This window comes from Centroberyx gerrardi, chromosome 4, assembly GCF_048128805.1.
Source record: "Centroberyx gerrardi isolate f3 chromosome 4, fCenGer3.hap1.cur.20231027, whole genome shotgun sequence".
Taxonomy (NCBI): domain Eukaryota; kingdom Metazoa; phylum Chordata; class Actinopteri; order Beryciformes; family Berycidae; genus Centroberyx; species Centroberyx gerrardi.
Genome location: NC_136000.1, coordinates 28,517,713 through 28,533,682, shown reverse-complemented (window position 1 = coordinate 28,533,682; position 15,970 = coordinate 28,517,713). Strand labels below are relative to the sequence as shown.

Genomic DNA, 15,970 nt, shown 5'->3' with positions numbered 1-15,970 from the left:
TTGAAAACCTGATTTATCCCTACAGAAAACTTGAATTATCCTTGCCGGTAAAATACACGGGAGTTTCCTGGCAGTTAAGTGCAAAATGTTCCAAGCTATTACACTGAAAATGCCTGCTAAATAGTCAGTATAGTCAATACTAGTCAATAAGAAGATATCTGACACAGCCAAAGTTGCTGTCACTGTCAGGTCTCTCTTCACCAGATCCATATTTAGAGTCTCACTGTTAATGTATCACCCAGTGCCGTGAATGGGAGGGGAGATTCTAGCCATGGCTACATATAGACGTTAACCCGCTGCCCTTATACCCACTCTCTTAGTGTGGAGTTCAGACTCTGACAGGCAGACAACATGGGGAAAGGTTTCTACATCAGTAAAACTGTTGGGGTGGTGGCCATAATCCTGGGCGCGGGAGCAGTGGCCACTATCATCGCTCTGTCCGTTGTTTACTCTCAGGAGAAGACCAAAAATAATGAAGTCTCACCAACGAATGGAGGAACAACGTCCAAACCCCCTTCCACAACGCCGGGCCCAACGACAGGTCCAACGGCGCCCCCAACGCCTGGACCCTGGGACAAATACCGCCTGCCTAAGAGCCTGGTACCGGATCACTATAACGTCACCCTGTGGCCGCGACTGACTCCTGATGAGGTATCTGGACTCTACATCTTTACAGGTAAGGCTTTAAGGAGAACAGGGATGGGGATGAAGGGCAATGGAATGACGCTAGGTATAAGTATAGCTAGATGGGAAAATGTGAGAGGAAGTGAGAATTCTGAGATTAACGTCAGAATTCTGAGAATAAAGTCAGAACTGAGAAATGTGATGTTAAACTTTGAATTGTGACTTTATGCTCAAAATCTCAGAATTCTGTCTTTAATCTCAGAATTTTGAGATTAATTTCAGAACTCAAATATTTTTGACATGTGACCAATCTTCTTCCACATTGGTTAAAGGGATAGCACTATGTTCAAGAATTCACGTTTATTTTTCCGATGGCCTAGAATAGCCTTGTCCCCTTTGTGAAGATGAAAAGCTTCCTCCTGAAGCTAGAAGCCACAAAACAGTGGTTCTTGTCTGTGATGTTGTGTCCAAGGGTATACAGTATGAATAACGTGTGTATGCAGAAACTCATTTGTATTCCCCTTTAAATGTGAACAGATCTCCCTTATGGATGCTGTACTATGGGAGTTATTTGAGCTCTTTAAACTTCATATCTCCATTTTTTCTACTTTTATTTTTTATTGCAATTGTTAGATAATAGTGTGACAATATAATTTATAATTCTTTATCCTAACATGTCACAAAATACATGGGGTTCCCTACTGCCAGAAAAGCTGATATTTTGGATAATTTTTGCAGGATATTGACTTTGTGTATTGCATATTTAAATGCATTTGCAACTTTTTAAACTTTCAACTTTCAACTTTTTTCAGGCAAAATGAGTTATTTATCACCTCCATTTGGGGTCCCAACTCCCTATCTACTCTTACAAAGTGGGGACCCTCTAGAAACAACCCATTTTGGGTCCCAGTGCACAGTTGGCAAACAGCAACGTCTTCTTCCTCCTCTTTAACTTCTTCATCTTGTCCTTCTTCCCAATTATTCATTTTAATTTAAGGCACTTCCATGTTGTTTTAGGTGAGTCCAGCGTGGAGTTTGAGTGTGTTGAGGAGACTGACCTGATCCTGATCCACTACAACAAACTGAACTTCACCCTCCAAGATGGACACAAGGCAAGACTCACCTCAGTCGGTGGTGGGGTCACAGCCCCTTCCATCAAGTTGTCCTGGCTCAAGGTTGAGACTCAGTACCTGGTCCTACAACTGAATAGTAAACTGATGAAGGGCCAGAGGTACCATCTCCACACTAAATTTTGGGGAGAACTGGCTGATGACCTGGGAGGCTTCTATAGGAGTGAATACATGGAGAATGGAGTTAAAAGGTATGTTCATTTGGTGTCAGATAAGATAATGTAACATGGAACATGCTGGAGGCCGTAGCAAAGTGTTTCCTATACGGTTGAGAACATAGGTGTCTAAAAAGAAGTTGAAAACTTGTAAGGCAACATAGCTTAGATGTAATTGTAATGTAAATGTATTTGAAAGTGTTTAGCATTATCATCACCTAAAACAGGACAGGCATATCCATGAAGAAGGAACTGTCCTACTAGATAATTTAGATACAGGGATGCCATTTGGTTTTGCTCGAGCCACTGCGACCCAAAATGCCTGTAAATGGTTTTGCACCACTCAGATGTTTGATATGGGGTATATTGGGTACTTGACATAATGTCCAATACCTTCAGTTTAAGAATTCACATACAGTATGTTAATCTAATGGTGTAGGGCAGTCCAGAGTCCCAGAACCGGAAACTAGAAAGTTGAGACTATGTTTCTAGTAATGGGACACAATCACTGATACAACCTAACTATTATTGGCCATAGAAATAACATTTCAAAACTGAACCGTGTATTTTTCTTCTCAGGGTTGTTGCCACCACTCAGATGCAGCCAACAGATGCCAGAAAGGCTTTCCCCTGTTTTGACGAACCAGCTATGAAAGCCATTTTCCACATCACTCTGATCCACGACAATGGAACCATAGCCCTGTCCAACGGCATGGACATAGGTTAGTACTCCACTACAATGATTTGCTATTCTTTACTGTCGTTAGAGCCAATGGTTGTGAAATGGTTGTGATTCTTATTATGAGACATTAGGATAGCATTAAACATTTTGAACATGAATAAATGTTCACACATATTCAACAAATGTTCACCAATGATGATGTTCACAGTGATTGATTGGACAGTATTATTTCTACAGTCCTGGACAAAAGGAGTGACATGTAGAAGGAAGCCAATATTGGGCCATCATTGAATTTATAGAGAGAACTAAGATCAGGGAAAGACTGATGGAATAGAATGACAGTAACCTGATTACAAAAAAGAATAATATCACATTTAATCTATTACTGATTGCAACTGAAAGCAGATAATTACAAATAAGTAAAAACTTATACTGGAAAATTTGAAAGCAACCTTTCCAACGAATAGGCTACTACTTTCATGTGTTGTCATCTGGGTTTAGATATGCATGTGAATGGCTATGTCAACTATTTACTAATTTTCCTAAAACCAAATCAAACCAAATCAAAATTCAATAATAACATTTATCACATTTCATTTATCTTCCACAGAAACAAGAAATGAGACCATGGATGGCAAGAATGTGCTGATCACAGTTTTTGAACCAACCAAGAAAATGTCCACGTACCTCTTGGCGTTTATTGTCAGCGACTTTGCCTTCATTGAGAACACTGTTGAAGAAGTTTTGGTAATAGTCCCCAAAGACCTTTGTCCATCTTTTATAGATGTAATTTAGTTTCCTGCCCATGACCTGCCCATATGTTGACAGCATATGGGCAGGTCATGGGCAACATGTAGGACCTGTTATCCTCTTTGCCAGTTCCTATAGAGGGCTTTCAGGTGATTCCATGCACTCTCTGGCGGCCATGTTGGAGGTACTCAGCTCTTGGGTAACAGTGGCTGTGAACAGCTGAGTCCATTTCTAAACATACAATGTGGCTGTTTCAACAGACTTGAAGAGACATAGTTATTTTTTGTGCTATTTTGACTGGGAATAATTTCTGGGACTGGGAATAATATGTCTGATCGATTCTGTATGTGGATGTAATTTTGTTAGCTAATTAACCATATTATCCAGTCAGCTAACTATTACTATCTGGTTGTAAACACAACTGATTTGCCTGCCCAGCTAACATTAATGTTATTTGGCTAGTAGTCGCATGTTAACATTAAAGAGTCAACCCTAAACTCAAATGTGTGTAAAGGCTGACATCTGATGGTGAAAAGCATGCTACTGAAATTGCCATCTGCTATTGGCTGATCTTTGGTGCCAGGTGACGTCACCTTCTATATCTTTAACATCAGTTGCTTTACTAGATTAGCCTGCTGGCTGCTAACAAAGCCAAAAACCAGCTGTTTGTTTAGGTTAACTGAGCTGACTCTTCTCAAGCTACAACTCTGAGTGTTTTGGAGTAGAGACTACAACAACACTACGACAACATGATGCCATTACTGTGCTTACAGTAATTTAAAACCAAATAGATTCCAAGATTTCTGATAATGGCATTAAAGCTAAAATGTTTTGTGTGTTTTCCTGTGCGTGTACTGTATGTGTGATGTGGTTTTAGATCCGTATCTTTGCTCGGAGGAATGCTATTGCTGCAGGGCAAGGAGAATACGCCCTTAACGTCACTGGGCCCATCCTCAACTTCTTTGAGAAGTATTACAATGCCACCTACCCACTGCCCAAGTCTGGTAAGCCCATCACAGATGACGATTTGGATTTGAATGAGTCAAAAACAGATAAAGTAGATGAAGCCTTGTTCTGAAGTCTCTGCTCAGAAGAAATCTGAGGCAGGCTTATTGGTCAAACCTCAGTGGGCAGAGCCAAGAGCCACCGTTTTTCAGAGCTCAAGTTAGCTAACTGGCAAACTTAATGGCAAACAAGGAATTCTGGTCAAAATATAAATAAAAATATGGCTAGCTAACTACCTTCCATATGGCTAGTTTGAATTTGGAAGCTCAGCTAGGCTAACTAGCAAACCTAGATAATTTAATATGGCTAGATGTAATTTTTCAGTGCTTCATCATATTAGCTTCCTCCTCTCTTACCTCTTGCCTTTTTCACTGTCTAACCTTACTTAACCAGAAACACTGTGGTTCTTTGGCTCCGCCTATTGAGGTTTAATTCAACCAATGAGATTCTTTCTACCTCCAGAGCAGTTTGTGTGGAGTTGGCGTTTTAATTTGTTTTTTGTATAACTAAAACTCCAATCTGTGGGTAGATAAGAATGGCGTGACATTTTAAATGGGCCACACCCACAAAGTGTGAGACAAGTGATATGACCAGCTCTATTTCTATGGGCAAAACAAAAAATCAACATTTTCTGTGGTTGCTTTTCTTTTTTCTGACAATTTATGTGAAATGTATGGTGTAAATAATTTGTCGTTACCTTTTCACGGTTATCAAAGGACTGCAAAAAAACATTTTAATGATAATGCAGTCCTTTGACAACTGCGAAATCAAATCTAATGCATGATAGATCAAAGATAGTTCTGCACAGACTACCAGTGATTATAGTACTAATGCAGGCTAGAAGAATGCCTACCACTAGTACTGGTCGGACTTCCAGAATGGCTACCACAGTATAATACAATCAACATATCTATTTCTATAAACAATTCCTACAATCTCCAATGAAAGGATTTTGGTCTACAACTAAACTTAATCCAATTTTTGGACCCACATTTAGTAAATGTAATCTCTCTCTGCTACACATTTTGAGCCCTAACACATACAAAATGCGAGTCTAGATCCAGTCTAATCCATGTGCATGTAACTGATCCTTTATACTATCCTATGTATAGTTTATTGAGGCTAGATTTATCTGCAGAGATCTTAAGGGTGCCTGTATCTTTCTGCATTTTTAAGACAGGGCTTTGGGAACACATTGATGTGAGAAAAAGATGTATCAATGATTGACAGATGAAACTTGATAACTCTAATTGTTATATTGGCTGTTGTGACAGTTGCAGGTCTGTTAAGGTCTAAGTGTCCATGATGATGTTCATTATTGTACAGTATATCACAGAGGTGTGACCAAGTCAACTTTGCTAGAGTCCCAAGTCAGTCTCAAGTCTTGAGGCACAAGTCTCAAGGCAAGTCTCAAGTGTAAATGTAAATTACCAAGTCAAGTCTAAGTCAAGTTCATGTCATCAATGTCAAGTCTCAAGTCTAAATGTAGAACAGCAAGTCAAGTCAGAACAAATCAAGAGTCCAGTATCAATTTAATATCTTAAAGAAAACTAAATATCTAGGACTTTTCAATATCTTTTGTCAAGACTTTAGAAAACTTTTCAAGTCAGCAAAGTACAAGTCAAAGTCAAGTCCCAAGTCACCAGAACCCAAGTCAAGTCAAGTCTCAAGTCTTCTCTTCATGCATCAAGTCAAGTCTCAAGCAATTACAATTGTGACTGGAGTCTGACTCGAGTCCAAGTCATGTGACTCGAGTCCCCACCTCTGGTATATCATTTAGAGAATATTGGCTTTTAAAAACTTTTTTTAAACATGTATGATACTTGATTTCAAAAACAATGATCTGATCTTAGAGTCTGTTTTCTGTTTGCAAGTCATATGAAACTCTTATAAAAAACTATTTTCTTTTCAAAGGTATTGATCTTTTTTATCCTTATATCTGTTACAGTACATGTCATGTCAATCAATTAACAACAATTAATGTACTTTCTTATGCAGATCAGATAGCTCTACCAGATTTCAACGCTGGAGCCATGGAGAACTGGGGTCTGATCACATACAGAGAGACCGCTCTGCTCTACGACACCAAGTTCTCCTCCAACTCCAACAAGCAGAGGATCGCTTCCATCATTGCTCATGAACTGGCTCACATGGTTGGTTTTTTAATGCTCAAAATAGTATTACTTCACTGTCCTTTGCCTTACTTTGATGTCATAGCTCCCATTTGCTTCTTTTTTATGGTGGCCATTGCTGTCCTCTAAGGAGCTGTTTATGCCTCATTTAGCCAATATCTTAGAGCAGCATGGAGATAAACAACATAAGAAGAATGCTTGAACCTGACCACTTTAACGTTTTTCCATTCGAGAATATAGTATCTGCTTCTCAAACGGCAATTGATCCTAAATTCTTGATATTTGATCTGTACTGTCCCTTCAGTGGTTTGGAAATCTGGTGACTCTGAGGTGGTGGAATGACTTGTGGCTGAATGAAGGCTTTGCCTCCTATGTTGAATACCTGGGAGCGGACCATGCTGAACCGTCATGGAACGTGGTAAGGATGTAGGATTTGGGAGATGATAGGTGAAGAATTTCCCATTTTAGGTGCCAATTTCCCAAGTAACATCTGGGGTGCCCATTTCAATATTCACGCAGTCCAGTCTTGGACTTGACAAGGTCTTTGAATAACAATGGTCTTGTATTTCTCTCACACCAGAAAGACCTTATCGTGCTCAGTGATGTCCACAGGGTGTTTGCAGTCGATGCCCTGGCCTCGTCTCACCCGCTGTCCTCTAATGAAGACGACATCCAGAAACCAGCGCAGATCAGTGAACTGTTTGATGCCATCTCATACAGCAAGGTAGCCTCCTATATCTGCAGGCCTAAAGAGCAGTTCGACACGTTTGCCTTTTCCCGCTTTCTAAACTTAAGGTCACTCTACCCAGGTTCCACTGTAAACTTCTCTCCCACAGACATTAGTTTCATGAGTATATCATTTTGGATCTAAACGTTCATTAATATTTCATATATTTGTAGATTCACAATGACCCTCAAAAGAGAGATCCTTCATCTGAGTTTGAAAACAACTTCAAAAAACCTCTCTCCCTCTCTCTCCCCTCCCTCTCTCTCCTTCTCCTCAGGGAGCGTCTGTTCTGAGGATGCTGTCTGATTTCCTGACTGAAGAAGTCTTCACAATGGGACTCAGTGTAAGGATGAAGATATTTCACTCAAAAAAGAACAAATTTTAATATCAGGCTGGGGCTCAAGTCCTTTTTAATCCCTTCGAATTATAATTTTTTTCAAAGTTCAAATTTTGAAACGTTAAGGCAATACTTGAAAATTGAATGTTCTGTCCTTGGCCAATTAATTTTAGACTCTCTTTACATTTTGAAGTGACTGGATTGAACCCAGCCCTGTTGCACACACTCTACAATCGCATACAGTAACTGTTAGATTCAGCAATGAGGGTCACAGAGAGAATGACTGAATTATATCAAATAACATTTCCACATGTAGCCATGCAACACATTCTCACAACCAGGCCTTAGGCACCAATAGTACCTGATGCATCCTAATTGTTCTACTGAATGTTGTAATAAGCTAGTGATGCTTGTATTGACCCAGTGAACACTTTTGCCTGATACAGCTTTGAACAAAATGATTCCAGGAATTAAAAACTGAATCACTGGAGACTGAAAAGATCCAGATCCCACACTGACTAAGTTTACATGCAGCCTGGTAACAACGTCATATAAACACTTAATTTGGACAAGGGTAACCTGTCCAAATTAAGCCTGATTGAAATTGATTGAAATTTGCAGAACCTCGGTTAACCTTTGAAAATGTGTTCAACTGGAGAATTTCAGTCCAAGAGCTCTATGCATATGGCAACTCTGACTATGCATTTCACCCACACTTTACATGGCAGTGTGACAATTTAGTTTCTTAGATTCCTTGTTAAAAGAAGGCAAATTCACAATACAAATCTGCTCAAATGAGTTAAAGGGACATTAAGTAATCTGTGAGCTTTATCGACCTCTATTGGCAACTGGTAGGAATTGCAACAACATTGATAAAACTTATCTCCTCCTGTACTAGTTTCTGACACGGCAATCAGTCAATTCAGGAGGTGGATTTTCTTCAAAACTGGCATGCAGAGGTCAGATTAGATTTTAGATTTTGTACTGACTGAAATGAAAGTGAATTGACCCCAACGCTGGTTCACCACTACACAAAAAATATATGCCTTCAAAATATAATGACTTAAAATCTCTTTCTGTCCTGCAGACCTACCTGAATAAATTTGCCTATGGGAACACAGTCTACACAGACCTGTGGGACCATCTCCAAGCAGTAAGTTTAATTTAAGTTTTAAATTGAGCTGATGCATTTATCATCAGCATAGCCTTTACCGTAAGATGCAACACCATTGTAACACCATTTTCTTCCTGTCTGTTCTCTTCCACAGGCGGTTGAGGCTAACGGCACCCAGCTTCCTCAAACAGTCCATAAGATCATGAACCGCTGGGTGCTGCAGATGGGCTTCCCTGTGGTTACCATAGAGACCGCCACTGGAACCGTAACCCAGAAGCACTTTCTCCTGGACCCAGATTCCAACGTTACTCAATCATCTCCCTACCAGTACGTACGTCCTCTGCCTTCCTCCCATCCTTCCCTCCTGTTACACCCAGAGTCCAGCGTCACTGTTACATCTCCCTTTACTGAGTTATCATTGTTTTTCTTTTAATACTACTCCTACTACTACTTCTACTACTACTTCTACTACTACTAATACTAATAATAATACTGCTACTACTACTACTAGATCTGAGCAGCAATTCAGAATTGAGCATGAATGCCTGCAGTGCTGTAGTATACAGCAAGGAAAAATACAATATAAATGCAATATAACAAATTGGGGTATTTAAACTAATGCAACTGACAATTCCAAGGTGTCAAAAACACATTAGGTAGAAATGTGTGTGAAAGTGTGGGAAAAAAAAATGAGTTACAGGATGATAGGGTGCAAAATAAAAGAAGCCAAACATGAAACATGAAAAAATGTAAATATAAAAATATCAGCATTATATGCAATATATAATGTACATAAGAAAGAATATGGGAATATATGTATGTTTTCTTGTAGGACAGAAAACAATTATGCTTGTCATCTTTTCTTACCTTGTCTCCTTCTTTCTTCCTTCCTTTTCTCCTCATTCCTGTGTAATCCTCCTGTATTGTAAGAGTATATCATGATATAAATGATACATCCTCCGCTTTCCAGTCAATGGAAAAGACAGATAAATAAACACGTAAAGATAAAAAATATGTAGCATCATGTATAGGTTTGATAATACTTGTGTTTTCCCACAGCTATGAGTGGATTGTCCCAATCAGGTGGATGAATAATACAGGCACACAGCCACAACAATGGTTGCAGACCAAATCAGGTAGGATATATAATCACCATCATGGTTTTGGTGCACAGAAGTAATGACTTGTGTCAGTTTGTATCTGACAAGCTAATGGATGAAGATAAAGTTGTTGGAGTTAGATGCAAAGTTGTTGCAGGCCACTGATGAGGGGCTAAAATAAGCTAGTGAGACCAGTGTTTTTAATGTAAATGAAACTTCACAGTAGATTCAAACCAAATGCAATGCAATTTCTTGTTCTCGTGGGTTAGAATGATGACTAATTCCGATCTCCCTTTTGATGGATCTGTAGCCACAATTGAGGCTATGAAGGCAACAGGAGATGACTGGGTGCTGGCCAACCTCAACGTGGTGGGCTACTACAGAGTTAACTATGACCAGCCAAACTGGGATAGACTCCTCATTGTCCTGGACACCAACCACACGGTGAGACACACGCTGTCTGACACATTATCACTAGGAGCAACTTTTTGGGAAACTTTTCAGGCAACATTGTCCAATGAAAAGGCCTGATTATGTGCTGACTTCTTGATAGTTGTGCAGTAGTAGTGAAGGGATATTCATGTTTTTTTTTGTTTGTTTTTAGCTCATTCCAGTGATCAACAGAGCTCAGTTGGTGGATGATGCCTTCAACCTGGCCAGGTAAGTCTTGCTGCTAATACATAGTACATAATACATAATACATATGATGATGATGATGATGATGATGATGAGAATGATCATTATCATCATTGAAGTGTATCATTTGACAATCCCTTAAATGTGCTATATGTGTCACATTTTAACATCAATAAATTATTACCACATTCATTTTGAGACATTAATACAATTATCATAAACAAATGAGACCATCACATGGAAGATTGGCAGCCTCTACCAGCCTCCGTACTGCATTTTATATTGTGTACCACTGGATTGGATTTTGTAGGAAATCTGCTGAATTACTTTATGGTACGAGGGGATATCGCTTTACAGCACAAAGCAGGAAGAGGGCGCTGTTGTTCCAGCCAAACACAGTTAAAGCTTTCAGAGTTTCTGGCCATGGCAGATGGTGGAAGGAGTGAAAGGCCGATGGAAAACTCACTTCCAACATGTTTATCCTCTTCAGTAAAGCCAAAGACGCCAGGGAGGATGGGAAATGGGGTCTTAATTTTGAGAATAACAAGCACTATAACAATACCACTGGGTGTAAGAGTGAGGCTGCCAATCGCCTCCACCATGGTCTTATTTGTTTACAGTAATTATACCATGTTATAAAAAGTAATCTGACAATGATATACTGATGTTAAAAAATGACACACATAACACTATTAAGGACACAGATGAACCACACTGAAATGGTATGCAAAAATCCAGGAGGTCCCATTCATTTCTCCCCACAGAGCAAAGATCATCTCTACAGTGTTGGCCCTCAACACCACCAAGTACCTGAACAAGGACACGGAGTACATGCCCTGGGAGTCCGCCCTGAACAACCTCGACTTCTTCTACCTCATGTTTGACCGCAGTGAGGTTTACGGTCCCATGCAGGTTGGCCTGCTCTCAGAAAAACACATCATGGGGAAAGAAACTTAAAAGAAACAAAACACCAATAATTTCCTCTAAGTATTCTGACTCTAGATGTCATGCTAGTGCTTACTCAGCTCCATCTCTCTCTTCTTCAGGCTTATCTAAAGAAACAAGTGACCCCTCTGTTTAACCACTACAAGACTATCACTGACACCTGGAAGAAAGTACCTGATGGACACATGGACCAGTGAGTAGACAAAAACAGTAGGCCTCTACTAACACATATGAACATAAAGCTTTTAATACAGGCACCGAAAAATATGTCACTCACCAATTAGACAATATTCAGTCATTAACAACAGTGCTGAGTGCAGATTTTTGTTTTGGCTCCACCAACAGTTCACTTGCAGTGACATTAACAATGTTTTTCATGCCTTTATGAGTGGGAGCCAGTGGTCTGAAAGATGTGGCTTGGCACAGACAGGAGATGTAGTCTAGTCATGTGTGCAGGGGAAAAACACCTGTGCTTCTCTGCTAGTGCCCATCACTGGCTTTGTTTACATGCACAGAGACTTCCCTTTGTAATTCAAGTTACCTGGTTTTCGATGCGTGTAAATATCATACATATCAGTGAGATCATACTCTGATTATTGGAAACCTGGTTAAGATGTCTAGCTTACTGCCATATTAAACTTACTATGGCATGGATACATCTTACTGCTTTCACTTTTGGCTTTCACCATCTGTGCAAAGTCAGACCCGCACAGCATTATGGGTACATTTTGATGTCAGCAAAAAACATGGTGGTGAGCCGTAAATTACTCTTACTATTGGGATCATCTTTCCTTTCCTATTGCTCAGTCAAACGATTTTTTTTTCCGCCCAATAGAGGGCTTTCAGGTGATGTAATACCCTCTGGCAGCCATGTTGGAGGTCCACAGCTCTTGGGCAACAATAGCTGTAAACAGCTGATTGCATTTCGAAATGTACAACTTGGCTCTCAATACAATTGAATAGACATGGTTAATTTTTGTGCATTTTTTACTGGGAACTGATAATTTCATCAGTGATATATTTGATCATTTTTGTTATAACAATGGAGTAAGATAATGTCAGCTTGTTGGCTAGCTAACCATAGTATCTGGTCAGCTAACCATCACTGACTTGTTGTAAAAACATACGATTTGCACACTAACTAACATACCTAGTATAGGCTAGTGTTAGTAGTGGCTAGTATCTGTTGCTTTGCTAAATTAGCTGGCTAGTTAGTTAGCTAATAAAGCAAAAAAACAGTTGTTTGTTCAGGTTAACTGAGTATACAACAATAATAATACAATACAATACAATACAATACAACTACAACCACCTGAGTTTTGCCCTTGCTCCTCGTAGTCCCCTTCCTCCTCTTCTTCTGTTTTAACTGTCCTCCCTCTTTTCCTTCCTGTCCTCCTTATTCTTCTTCTCCTATTGATAGGACTATTCTTCCTCCTTCCTTTCCTAATCATACTCTTCCATGTTGTCTTTTCTTATCACTCCTCCTCTTCCTCCTCCTCCCCCAGGTACAATCAGGTGAATGCTATCAGAATAGCTTGCAGTACAGGCATCCAGGAATGCCAAGATCTGGTTGAGGGGTGGTTCAGAGCATGGATGACCAACCCTGACAACAACCCGTGAGTATATGCATCTGTCTGCCTTAGTACCAGTTAGTTAGTTAGTTAGTTACTGTATTTAGCTAATTACTTACTTAGTCAGTTACTTCACCAGTCAGTTTGTCACCACTGTCCATGGGAATGGAAGGCCTAACTATCTACTTTCATGCTGTACCCACATTATACTCTGGGATTATTAATTGTTGATGGCATGGTCGATATTAACTATAAATTTTAGTTGAAAACTCACCCCACCCAGCAAGTATAGTCATCCTTTTTTTTTTTTTATTAAAATATTTAAATAATGGTCATTGCTTGAAATCTCCCCTAGCATCCACCCCAACCTGTGGCCGAACTTTTAATGGCTTATACACTATTTTAACACATTATAATCCATGACGAGGCTTAGTTAAAGTGTAACTTTATGTCCTTAGTGCACTGAATCTAAACAATGTCATTTTTCTTAAGGATCCACCCCAACCTGCGTTCCACCGTGTACTGCAATGCCATCGCAGCAGGGGGCGCTGAAGAGTGGGACTTTGCCTGGTTGCAGTTTAAGAGTGCCGCTATTGCTATTGAGGCCGACAAGCTTCGCTCTGCCCTGTCCTGCACCAAGCAACCCTGGCTGCTCAACAGGTCTGCTCACACACATCCGTATCAATAGTGTGTCATAATAAAAAAAATTAAAAATAAATAATAAAACATAAAGCAACTAAGCTAGTAAGTTAAGCATCAAAAGCAGTAGGGAGGGCTGATGTGTGTTGTGATTGGAAGTGGTAGAGAGAGCGTGAGTGTCAAGATACCTGTAGCGTCCCTAGGCCAAATCACAATTACTGACCAGCACACACACACACATAATATGTCTGTTGTTCTGTTTGTCCCCTATTCAGGTACCTAGAGTACACTCTGAACCCAGATATGATCCGTAAGCAGGATGCCACCTCCACCATCGTCTACATTGCCAACAATGTGGTTGGTCAGTCTCTGGCCTGGGACTTCGTCAGGGCGCGGTGGTCATACATCTTCAATCAGTGAGTACAACACAATGCTCGTCATTTACTAACGTCACCGCCTGCTATCTCCCTTCCTATGAAATATGAGTGAAGCTTCTGACACATACAGTAGTGCTGGTAGTCTGACCGAGGCACTCAATCTGCGGTCTAACCGTTTCTCTGAACAAACCGAGACAGCTGAGTATCAGAATTTGTCCGTGACATGAGTATTTTGTTGGGACCAATCTGAAGACGGCAAAAATCTCACAGTGTGAACTGGCCTTTACAGTTATAAATGCAGTTGTAATGGTGCGCTGGGCAAGGCTGTATCCAATCTCCTGTGACCTAGGATTTTGACAGGCTGACCTGGATCATAATCACATAATAAAAGATGCATTGTAACAAAATCACACAATAGCAGATAGGCTGCTTTACAATCGTACAAGTGTTGTTCATTAACAGTGACAGCCTCAGCTAACCTTCGCTCCTGACTCCTCATAAACCAACCAAGCTTCCCCTTGGTATTACTATGCAACTTTATTCTATGAAGAAGCCAGATTGTGTTGATTGGCATGGGTTTAGGTCCAAACAGAGAAAATATAGCAGTGATGAACTTTACATCCAAAAGAAAATTAACACTGCTTGCACTTCTTCCTGTGATGAAACCAGACAGGGTTGTTTTTGCAAAACATAGGCTTGTGAACGGTGCATATCAGTTTAATTTGCGTAGAAATGTCCCAGTTATCACTCATGTCTTGGTCTTGTTCTGTCTCGAAGGTACGGTGGTGGATCCTTCTCCTTCTCCAACCTCATCAACGGAGTCACCAAGAGGTTTTCTACTGAATTTGAGCTTCAGCAGGTTAGCCGTTTTTAAAGATTTTTTTTGTTTTTCACTCCATAATGAATGCTGTTTATTCTTACCCACCATCAAACAAACCACTGCTGTCATGGGGAATCCTTGTACCTCCAATTTGAGGGATTTTTACCCTTAAATTACCAGAAACTCATATTGTGTTTTCTTTGTGTTGACAGCTGAAGCAGTTCAAGGCGGACAACTCTGAGGTCGGTTTCGGCTCCGGGACGCTGGCAGTGGAGCAGTCCATCGAGAGAACCATCGCCAACATTAAGTGGATTGATGAGAACAAGCAGCAAGTTCTGGACTGGTTCTACGCTGAGTCTAAATCCTAAGGAGGCTCTGCGTCTGTTCTGTACTCAATTCACATTCCGTTTGATTAATTTAAGAATGTTTTATTTTTAGCAAATGAAATTCAGCTCCCACATGCATTTCACATACCTTGAATTGAAAGTGAATTTAGATCTAAAGTGTATTATAGGCATTTGAGAATGTACAGAAGAGTTATTTTTTTCACAAATTCTTGTACATATCAACCTTGAGCTTCAATTTGACCTAGGACACCTAAAATGCAGCTCTTTGCTTTTCTATGAGCTAAAGTAAAGTGCAGTAACTCTCACAACTCTGTGATTATGCAACTTTTTTGTGGTTTTCCTGTTTGATGGAAACAGTTAAACATTTTTTTAACTGCATCCAATGGTTGTTTTATCAATTAATGAATAATGTTTTTCATGATTCATTCTGTGTATCATTAAAATAGCCGTTACTTAAGAAGTGTTTAGGTAGAATAATATATATTTGTATCTACTGTATATCATCACCTTGATCATCAGCAGCAACAGCGGCAACAGCAGCTGAAAAAAACACAGAAGCAAACCAAATATATTTTTTAAATGATACCTTTGAGTCAAACTCAAAATTCAGGTGACAAAAGCACCAAAATAAAGTTTTTTTTCACAGTATTTTTATATTTTAAGGCAAATAATTGAACTTATTTCTATTTCCTATTATGCCATTACTCTCACAATACAAAATAATTTATAGCAAGCATGCATTCCAATACAAGACACTCCTTCCTTTATTTATTGCTCAGTCAAAAGCTTTATGTTTCCTGGTTATGACGGCTATCTCCTTTTCCTCCTAGTCAGCCTGAATCAGCAGCAGTCCTAGTTCTGCTTTTATGTTTTAGTGAA

General features: G+C 39.7%; 1 protein-coding gene across 3 annotated transcripts; it reads left to right on the top strand.

Moving 5' to 3' along the window:
- Positions 1 to 351: 351 nt before the first annotated feature.
- Positions 352 to 15,237, top strand: LOC139927299 (aminopeptidase N). 3 transcript variants are annotated; one of them, XM_071919363.2, is made up of 22 exons: positions 352 to 676; positions 1,642 to 1,945; positions 2,489 to 2,631; positions 3,202 to 3,332; positions 3,482 to 3,490; positions 4,219 to 4,345; positions 6,345 to 6,499; positions 6,783 to 6,896; positions 7,059 to 7,202; positions 7,483 to 7,548; positions 8,630 to 8,695; positions 8,811 to 8,983; positions 9,716 to 9,792; positions 10,067 to 10,200; positions 10,361 to 10,416; positions 11,157 to 11,304; positions 11,439 to 11,530; positions 12,843 to 12,953; positions 13,401 to 13,568; positions 13,823 to 13,963; positions 14,702 to 14,783; positions 14,957 to 15,237. In XM_071919363.2, the coding sequence occupies exons 1-22, from the start codon at positions 352 to 354 to the stop codon at positions 15,110 to 15,112; spliced, it is 2,922 nt and encodes a 973-aa protein (XP_071775464.1). In that variant the 3' UTR covers positions 15,113 to 15,237. The 3 variants fall into 3 exon arrangements, with proteins under 3 accessions (XP_071775464.1, XP_071775463.1, XP_071775461.1); XM_071919362.2 differs by lacking the exon at positions 3,482 to 3,490 and having other exon boundaries at positions 3,202 to 3,338; XM_071919360.2 differs by lacking the exon at positions 3,482 to 3,490 and having other exon boundaries at positions 3,202 to 3,344.
- Positions 15,238 to 15,970: the final 733 nt, after the last annotated feature.

Excerpts from the sequence above, each read along its gene's own strand:
- LOC139927299 (XM_071919360.2), top strand. The coding sequence starts at position 352 with ATGGGGAAAGGTTTCTACATCAGTAAAACTGTTGGGGTGGTGGCCATA. Across the intron at positions 8,696-8,810 it reads TGTGGGACCATCTCCAAGCA|GCGGTTGAGGCTAACGGCAC; the intron begins GTAAGTTTAATT and ends TCTCTTCCACAG. Across the intron at positions 12,954-13,400 it reads ACCAACCCTGACAACAACCC|GATCCACCCCAACCTGCGTT; the intron begins GTGAGTATATGC and ends ATTTTTCTTAAG.